The sequence below is a fragment of the Bombina bombina genome, chromosome 9 (genome assembly GCF_027579735.1).
Source record: "Bombina bombina isolate aBomBom1 chromosome 9, aBomBom1.pri, whole genome shotgun sequence".
NCBI classification, from domain to species: domain Eukaryota; kingdom Metazoa; phylum Chordata; class Amphibia; order Anura; family Bombinatoridae; genus Bombina; species Bombina bombina.
In genome coordinates, this window is record NC_069507.1 from 41,530,960 (window position 1) to 41,540,807 (window position 9,848).

The window sequence follows — 9,848 nt, forward strand, 5'->3', positions numbered from 1 at the left end:
CGAGAGGGCCCAGAGCAGGGGCTAAGGAATCCCCCTCTGGCTAAGTGGCCAAGGGCTCTGGCAAGAGTTTACTGGGCCGCCACCCACTGTTTGGATGCAGAGGGCCCTTCAGATTATGCCGACTGGGCAAAGGAAGAAGTCAGGTCCTGACAACCGCCAGCACCATTGCCAGGACATCTGGATCAACTGCCGACCGTCCCGGGGATTATGAGACAGTGGAGCCACAGTTACCCTTGCCCAGTCACACCTGGTCCCCACACCACACCAGGAGATCCCTGGCAGTTCATGTGTCTGGGGGTACAGTACTGCAGTGGAAGTAGGGATCATGAGCCATCTGCCCACTGAGGTTTTGTTGGGAAACAACCTCGGCCATCTTGCTTCAGCCTAGGGAAATCTATGACCCATCAAAGACTGAGGGGTTACAGGCGGTATTAGGCAGTATTGTAGGACCTGTGATGTATGCCAGAGGGTAGGAAAGACAGGGGACCACTCTAAAGCCTCCTTACACCGCCTCCCCATCATTTACAAACCCTTCATCTGGGTTGCCATAGATATTATTGGTCCATTGCCCCACCCTTGCCCTTCCAGGAAAAAGTATATACTGATAGTGGTAGATTATGCCCCCCGATACCCAGAGGCGATCCCTCTGTCCAATGTCCAGGCAGAGACAGTGGCAGATGCACTGCTCCGGATATTTACCAGGGTAGGTTTCCCCAGGTAAGTGCTCTCCAATCAAGCAACTCAGTTCACGGCGGAGCTCACACGGCAGCTATGGAGACTGTGTGGGATAAAATCCATGCACAGTGCTCCATACCACCCCCAGACTAATGGGTTGTGTGAGAGGTTCAACAGGACCCTGAAACAGTTGCTTAGGACATTCTCTGCCTCTCAAAAAGACTGGGAGAGATACCTGCCGCACCTCCTGTTTGCATACCGAGAGGTGCCCCAGGAATCCACTGGGTTCTCCCCCTTTGAATTAGTGTTTGGCCGGAAGATAAGGGGACCCCTAGATCTATTTAGAGCCCACTGGGAGGGGTCAGCCATGGAGGAAGGACACTCCATTGTGGAGTATGTTCTAGAATTCAGAGACCAACTGATGGACCTCGACAAGAGGGTGCGAGAGAACCCTTAAGTTGCTCAAGGTAGGCGGAAGCGGTGGTATGACTGGAATGCCCATAAAAAAAACTCTAGCAGTGGGGCATAAGGACCTAGCCTTGAAGCCTGTCAATGCAAACAAGCTACAGGCCTCCTGGCAGGGACCCTACCGAGTGGTAGAGCAGCTGAATGACATGACCTACCTGGTAGCTAAATGCTCAGATGACCGGGTCCGCCCGACCTTTCATCTGAACATGCTGAAAGCATACCAGGAAAGAGACAGGGACGTAGCCGCAATCTGTGCTCCGGCTATGGAGGACTCCAAGAGTCTTCCCATCCCGGAGCTTCCAGGGCAAAATAAGGTGCCCCCAGGTGTAGAGGACGTACAGCTGGACGAGAGGCTAGGGGCTAGGCAGAAGGGGCAAGTCCAGCAAATGCCAGAGAACCAGAGAGAGACATTCTCCACTACCCCTGGGTACACCACGGCGACAGTACACTGAGTGGAGACCCCGGGCAGGCACCCCTGCAACAGCTGGCATACCAGGTTATTATAGTGGCGGCGATGTTGGTGGCGGCAGATTAGGGGTTAATACATTTAATATAGTTACGGGGACGTTGGGGGGGGCAGATTAGGGGTTAATAAATAAAATGTAGGGTTCAGTGATGTTGGGGGCATCAGATTAGGGGTTCATAAGTATAATGTAGGTGGTGGCGGTGTCCGGAGCAGCAGATTAGGGGTTAATTATATAATGTAGGTGGCGACAATGTTGGGGGTGGCATATTAGGGGTTAATAAGTGTAATATTAGGGGTGTTTAGACTCGGGGTTCATGTTAGGGTGTTAGGTGCAGACATAACTTTTATTTCCCCATAGGAAACAATGGGGCTGCATTAGGAGCTGAACGCTGCTTTTTTGAAGGTGTTAGGGTTTTTTTTGGCCAGCTCAGCCCCATTGTTTCCTATGGGGAAATCGTGCATGAGCACGTTCAGCCAGCTCACCGTTGACTTAAGCAACGCTGGTATTGAGGTGAGATGTGGAGCTAAATTTTGCTCAACGCTCACTTTTCTGAGGCTAACGCTGGCTTGAAGAAAACTCATAATACCAGCGTAAGCGTTGTCTTAAGTGAGTGGTGAGAAAAAAAAGGCTTGTTAGCCCCGCACACCATTACCGACAAAAATTCGTAATCTAGCCGAAAGAGACTAAAGTATACAGTGAATTATTAATTTTGCACTCAATTATAAGAAAACTATCCTGTGGGTCACATTCAGTAGAGATTTGTTCATAGAGAACTTGTTTATGGACCAATATAGCTACTCCTCTCGTCTTCTGAGTATGGCAACCCGCCGCAATAGTAGGATATATCTATGACTGGAGAGGGATTGGGCAATTCAACCTCCAATGTATCTCCTGAAGAAAACAGTATTAAATGATCGTAGGAGAATACTTCTTTTAGTGGGTGAATTTACCCTTTTACGTTATGAGAATATAAAGTGAGTGATGCCATTTTAGTAGTTGTAGTACTTGTAGAACAGATAAAGTAAGGAAACAAGGGAAAAGGGTTCCCCCACCTACTCTACTCACGAGAGAGATAAAGGAGGAATAAAGTCCTCCAAAATGTTTTGTTTGAAAATAGTTATTGGGTCGCAGTGTTTGTATAAAACCGCGTAAGTCTCTGTGTGAATGCAGACAGAGATCCATTGATGGGGGGGGGGGGTAGCAAAAGAGAGGATTTGAGATCTTGGTTTTCTGTATTTGATAAACTGAGATAGATGTGTGAATGTGTGAAATGATAAGGAGAGAGAAAAGTGTAATGAATAAAAGATTGAGAGGAGCAGGTGCCCAAATGGACAAATTAGTGAGATGCAGTAATGTGTGATAGAGGGCCTTCAGTCAAGCCCCCATCTCAGGGGGAGACACACAGGGAGCGATTACAAGCTAATAATACATAATGTGTTCCCTCATGTGCACTCCCCTAGCCCACAATAAGTAACAAGGCAACCAAGGAATATTGTAACACAGAATACAATAATGAACAAGAGTAAACAAATATTAAGGTCAATATAATGACAGTATATAATAATGAAATAAGGCAGTCATGGTCCTATGAGGCTAAGAGAGACTCCACTGCATAACCTTGTCATGCATCTATCATTATATTATAAATGACCTTAAAGATGATCAACAAAGAGATTATTCTTAGGTGTCCATGAATGTCATTATTACGTATTGTCATTCTGCTGAGCTTACAATTTGCTCACTCTTGTCAAATACTGTATTCTGCATGATGTTGTGTATTACCTACTTCTTATTGAAACTCATGAACACCTAAGAATAGTCTCTTTGTTGATAATATTTACGGTATTTCAGTTTTAATTTAAATAAAAGACAGGCAAAGTACAATCAAGTTTCTAAAGATACACATAAATATTCAAAGTATGATCCTTTTTCATTAAAGCTACACAAAAACTGTAATAGCATAATCAGATTTTGCAAAATCAGAATCCTGAATACACTGCTGTATACAAAATAAAATACAAAATAGAAAGTGCAGTTTAAATGTAATAAAATGTAAGTGTATAAAGTGATATACAATACAAAGCACAATGTGTAAATGCACCAGAACTCTCACATCATGCAGTGCTATACTTCACTTAATTTGTCTCTTCTTTACATACAGAAATGCAAAGAGCTTTCCATGGAGAAGTATAGCAAATTCAGAATTAATCATTTAAAATGTTTAAAATACTTCTAGATATTACTATTTTGATCACTAAATGTGTTTTTTTAATTAATCTTTCATTTGATATTTTAATGTTACATTTGACATGACAAAATGTAACATACAATTAAACAAGCTCTATTCTTTATACATACATATTTCAATAGTATAATGAATTGTAATGATAAAATATTTTCTTTTATTCAAAAGAAAAAAAAAGTTTTTCCCATCTCTACTATTTGAACAATATTATTCTCTGGAGTTCAAGCTTGAAATATTTCTCTTCATAAAAGAACCAGTGTTCTGTATCCTAAATATCTGTTCATTAACCCATATAAATTCTACATGGCAAATTCTTTGGGTAATATTTCATGTAAGTGTTATTAACTCTGTTACATGCTTTTATTTTAGGTGTTTCTGCCTCTCTTGGTATGATGTGAACAAATTAAATAAAAAATTATTATACTGATAAAAAAGATAAGTCCTAAGATACTAGAAACTATCTTTTAGAACATTGACACTTACTTGGCACGATGTTTGGCTTGTAAAACACCCATATTTAAACATAACTATCTGAAAGCCTAAAATTATGTTCCTGGAATTATTGTAAAATTGTTTTAGTCATATTGTGACCTGTTTATGTAACTATGTGTACCGAGTCCATCTCAGGTATATAAAAGCAGCTCCTTCACTTCAACCTAAACACAGCTTGGGAAACATTTCTTCCTTATTTTATCCCAAAAGCAGATCTTGCAGAACCAAAGACCAGTCATGTCTGGAGTCAAAGGAGGACATTGTCACCAGAAGACCCAGTGCCAGGATCCCTGCAAAGATCCCTGCCAGAAGCAGAGTGCTTGCCATGATCCTTGCCAAAAGCAGAGCGCCTGCCAGGACCGTAAGTAAATAATATTTATATATAACATAAGTTCACATAGCTGGTCTGTAGGATAGAGGTCACTAAATTATAAAGAAGTTGCCCATAGGTCTATCAGTGGAAGGGGACATACTCCACAAGTATAGGGAACATTTTTCAACATATGAAGAACAGACATTTTTCTTAAGAACAGTAATACATAATAAAATTGCCTCTAGAAAATATAGGAAATTAAAATTACTTTAACATATATTGATAACATAGCAGTCCTTCATTCATAAAGCGTATTCAATGGATATGGAACCTTTTGAAGTACAAAATTGTTTTAATTATTACCCCTTCTTGTAGATGCAGAACTATAATTATCTAAAAGAAGGAGAAAAGCTAAAAAAAAAAAAATTTATAATTTATTCTTCTTTGGTTTTCAGCATGCCATCCAGTACAGCATTGTCATGAGCAGAACCCTTGTGGAAAGAAAAAAGGTAAGAACAGATAAATGAAAACAGTTAATAATGTGGAATAATATAGATCACTTTATTGTGATGATAAATATGCAGCGATACATAGCTTTTAGTTTTATTTTAATATACATAGATAATTTTCTTACATATATTTCTATGTCCCTTTAAGAATATTTTGGTGTGGTCCAGACATGTGCAGTTGTCAGAACTTTGACATTCAAATTTCAAAGTTAATGTTCTCCTTCACAGTCATCCCCTTTCAAATTTTCTACAAAACAAATGTTAATATTTAAGTATCAAATATGATATTGAAATATTCCATTTGACCACTGATTCCCATAGACTTGCATACAATTCAATGGGAATCAACATTCAAATGTTAACATTTAAAAATGAATATAAAATGTTCAACAAACATTTGACATTTGTTTTGAAAGATCAAATGCAGTCAACGAACGTTATTTTTTAACAAATGTCTCAAAATATTTGCTTGTCCCTAGTTTGGTCTAAGATTAATCACTGGAACCAAAATATTTGCATTTTAATGGAGATTGATAGAAGATTTTCTGCTTGGTGAATTGTTTGTTTTATGTTTAAGCTTGAAATAAGTAACTAGAAGAAGCTTCAGAATACTGTTGCCTAGAACTTATCATGGTTTTCTTTATTCTACTTTAGATCCATGCAATCCCTGCTGCCCAGATCCTTGCCAGAGCCAAGGGAAACATCACTGATACTAGGTAGAAGATCGCGCACGTGCACATCTGACTCACTACCTGCTTAGAATCACCTTCTTGCAATTTTCCAATGTAATATCTTGACTGATATTCTGTAATCCTTGATTATTTTAAGAATGCTTGGCTTTAAATAAATGCATCTGAACATGATTTTCTGTATTTTCTTTCATTTAAGAAATATCATTCCCTAATGTTTTTTATAACAGATGTTCCATTTTTATTTTATTTACAAACATTCTGTATTAGGAGTGCTTTTAAAGGGATATGCAACCAAACAAAAACATTCTCTATGTGTCAGGACTTTATTGCACAATTGCTTTAATAATTAAGTGTTAAACACCCACATAAGAGGTTAAACTCAGTTAAAGTCACCTCCAGGCCACTACTGTTCCGATGCTGAACACGAATACTGAGGCAGCATATGTATGTAGTAGGAAATCACCTGCTATATTCAGCTCAGGAACAGAAGTGCATTACCACACCATGGCTTACTTTAGCTATGTTTTTATCTTTTGCGTGTATTAAACAGCAATCAATAGCACAATAATAAAATTCTCACTCCTTTATGTCCTTTTAAAGACATGTTTTGAACATTATAGTTAGGTAAGCGTCTTCCTTTTGGTCTTATTAGTTTCTTTAGCTTTCTCAAGTGGTGAAGTATCATTACTAATTTTATAATATAAATTTCAAACAAATCAATAACAAAAAATTTAAAAAAATAAAAATGTAGTGTGTTGTGTATCATAGATATATCATTGATATTTACTATATAGGACACCTTACCAGTGGAAGGGGTTCTAAGCATCCCAAATCCCAATTCCTTAAAAAAAAAAAAAAAAGGCATTGCCTTTTTATCTTCCTTTTGAATATCTTACACATGTAGAGAGGTAAATGGAGGTGAAGAGATAATTGAATAATAAAAATATAGATGACATTAGAAAGGTACAATAAACAAATAAATGCTTCCTTTAGAAAAAATATAATCAACATTGTTCTCAGGCTCGCTACAGACTGTGTTTATGCTGAACAAAATGGCGTGCCACAGGCTTGTCTGAATCACCATCCTTTATAGCTTCCCTAATTGCAAATCTATGATTTGCCATATGTTCCCAGAACGTAGTTGTCGTTTTTCCAACGTATATCAGAGAACAAGGACAAATGAGCAGGTATATGACATATACGTTTCATCATCCACATCGGAATAAGCGTTATAAAATCAACCACAGATTAACATGTGCCAGCAGCTATGTCATATACCTGCTCATTTGTCTTTGTTCACTGATATATGTTGGAAAAACAACAACTATGTTCCGCGAATGTATGGCAAATAATAGATTTGCAATTAGGGAAGCTATAAAGGATGGCCATTTTATTCAGCATAAACACAGTCTAGCGAGCCTGAGAACAATGTTGATTGATCATATACCCCCTCTGTGGAGGGGAGGTAATAGGGCACAGAAGCTACTAAAAATGAAATCTAAGTGGATAAATCTATTGGACACTGTGACATCCAGAGGCCTGAATACAATACTAGATTTCAGCCCCTTCTTCTGCAAACCTTGAGTCTTTTTTGATCCCCTGTGGACATTGTGAAATCTGACCATACCTAACTTGTTGGGCTATTAAAAATATGTATACTTGTTTAATGCACCTAAAACATGAAGAAATCCATGGATATCTCAGTTGGATCTTTAATCTACCATACTCCACCAGATACTGGAGAGATCAAAATGATATACAGTATGTGTATACCAATGTTATAGTCCTATTTTAGTAATTCTATTTGGTATCTACGTTTTTTTTTTCTGTTTCTTTTAATGTTTATAAATTTACAGATTTTAATAGGTTGATGGTTACAATGATGGGTAGCTGCACACCCGGAATCTGCTGGTGTTTGTGGTATTTCGCTACTGTATGGTTCCGTTTTACACAGCCAGGCAGAGGATAGGATGTGAGTATGACAGCTGTCAAATTCAGCTAATAAGTCACATGGTACAGAGCCAACCGGCAACACAGGATGACGTCATCAGTGCGACACCCATCACTGATCCACACACACATGGTGTTTAGCATTCACATTACACAAGTGTGCAGCTTGTTAGTGAAATTAGCTGTGTATATAAGGGGTGTAAGAGGGAAGCTCTTTAGGTAAGATTTTTGTATTTGCATTGACAAAGAGGCCAGTTAGGCTTCAAAATATTTGCTGTTTTTAAATATGGCTATTAAATGCTAAATTTTATTACACAAGACCAATGAGTGCTGACTTCTGTACTACTATTTGCCTATTGATTGTAAAGCACCTTGGCATTTGTTATCTAGTTGAATGGAGTGCAACCTTTTGACACACACACACATATATTTGTGTGTGTGTGTATGGTCAAAAATAAATTGTCTGAAAGATTTGTTTCAGGTTTTCCATGAAAGAAAAATGTTAGAGTTTATGTCCCTTTAATGTATTACAAAAATACTATTAACATACTAAAAGTTTAAAAAACATAATTGAGCAAGCATGCCCAGTATACCCAGGATGCCCATATGCAAATAACATTATTTAACACTAATCATAAACACCACTCTATCCAATTGCTAAACACATTCATTAACTCTATTAACCCATTTGGGATTTCAGTGATCAGTATCTATTATCAGTAGTTTAGAGTGCTGTTGTGGTAAAATCAAGAGCAAATATTTTGTGAGTTAATATCAGCTGTGTTTGACTCACTTTGTTAATGGGGCAGTAAATACATTGAGATTATTACATAAAATGTTTAGCTATACATAATGAAACAACTTTGTAATATATTTAAATTATTTATTTTGTGTTCTGTTCATGTAATTCAGCTCTGAAAATTGAGCAATTTCTAATTCTCAGAACTTGAAATGTACCTGATAACTTATCAAGGCTGACCCTGCTACATAACTGGCCTTAATTGGCTTTAATTGATAACAACTGCAAAACAATTCACTTTATGACATTGCCAAGCTTTGCTGTCTTCATATTAAAGCCCAGATTGGCTTCTCCAAATAAGTAATTGCAGTAAAAAGGATTTTAATTTGTATTAAAAACAAAAAAACTCAAAAGAGTAACAGTCGCACAGCAAGAGGCATTAGAGGGCTAAAGGTAAAAAAAAAACCTCTTTATTTAGATAAATTAAAACAAAGGCACGTGACAGGCAAACATCCTGACTTTCTATGATTAAGTGCTCATGAGAGCACGAAAGTAGTCAGGATGTTTGCCTGCCACGTATCTTTGTTTTAATTTATCTAAATAAAGAGGTTTTTTTTACCTTTAGCCCCTCTGATGCCTCTTGCTGTACGGCTGTTACTCTTTTGAGTTTTTTCATTTTTGCTGTTTCGGCTTTTTGCCCATTTATCAGCCTGCACCCCACCCCAGCTGTATCACAGTGGACTAGTCCGACCTCAGCTCTATTGTTGCGTCATAGCCTCATACTGGATCTGCAGCGGCAAGGATTGTGTGTTTGAGATTTGTATTAAAAACGTTAAGACTTGGCTATTATGTTTCACTATAGCAACACAACGGAAAGGTGTTTACTGTCCCTTTAAAGAAAAAATTAATATTTGTTACTATGCTACACATCTAACGCTGAAAAAAACTTCCTTTTATACTATCACAAAATGGAGCAAAGTTTCAAGAAACAAGAACAAGAGAAAGAGATAGATTTGATTTATGTTATTTGATTTAGTTTAATTTTGGCTTCTATGTCCCTTTTTGTCTCCATAAATAAAAATTTGCTGAACAAAAAAAATGTAACCACCAATTCATCCAAACATATAATTGTCAGTTATTGATATAATCCCATTCCTAGATGTAACAATGCTTATTCTGGGGTCCATTTAGGTAGGAAATATTCTTGTAATTCTGAAAAAGAAAAGCTCATTACAATATTTAAAGGGACAGTCTACTCCAGAATTGTTATAGTTTAAAACGATAGATAATGCCTTTAT

The 9,848-nt window shown here is 37.7% G+C and overlaps 1 protein-coding gene across 1 annotated transcript; it reads left to right on the plus strand.

Annotated features, from left to right (window-relative positions):
• Positions 1 to 4,536: 4,536 nt before the first annotated feature.
• LOC128639491 (keratin-associated protein 5-5-like) lies at positions 4,537 to 6,032 on the plus strand. The gene is made up of 3 exons (XM_053691632.1): positions 4,537 to 4,708; positions 5,116 to 5,169; positions 5,824 to 6,032. The coding sequence occupies exons 1-3, from the start codon at positions 4,585 to 4,587 to the stop codon at positions 5,877 to 5,879; spliced, it is 234 nt and encodes a 77-aa protein (XP_053547607.1). The 5' UTR covers positions 4,537 to 4,584; the 3' UTR covers positions 5,880 to 6,032.
• The last annotated feature ends 3,816 nt before the right edge of the window (positions 6,033 to 9,848 follow it).

Coding starts and splice junctions, on each gene's coding strand:
- LOC128639491 (XM_053691632.1), top strand. CDS start 4,585: ATGTCTGGAGTCAAAGGAGGACATTGTCACCAGAAGACCCAGTGCCAG. Junction 4,709..5,115: donor GCAGAGCGCCTGCCAGGACC/GTAAGTAAATAA, acceptor TTTGGTTTTCAG/CATGCCATCCAGTACAGCAT. Junction 5,170..5,823: donor CCCTTGTGGAAAGAAAAAAG/GTAAGAACAGAT, acceptor ATTCTACTTTAG/ATCCATGCAATCCCTGCTGC.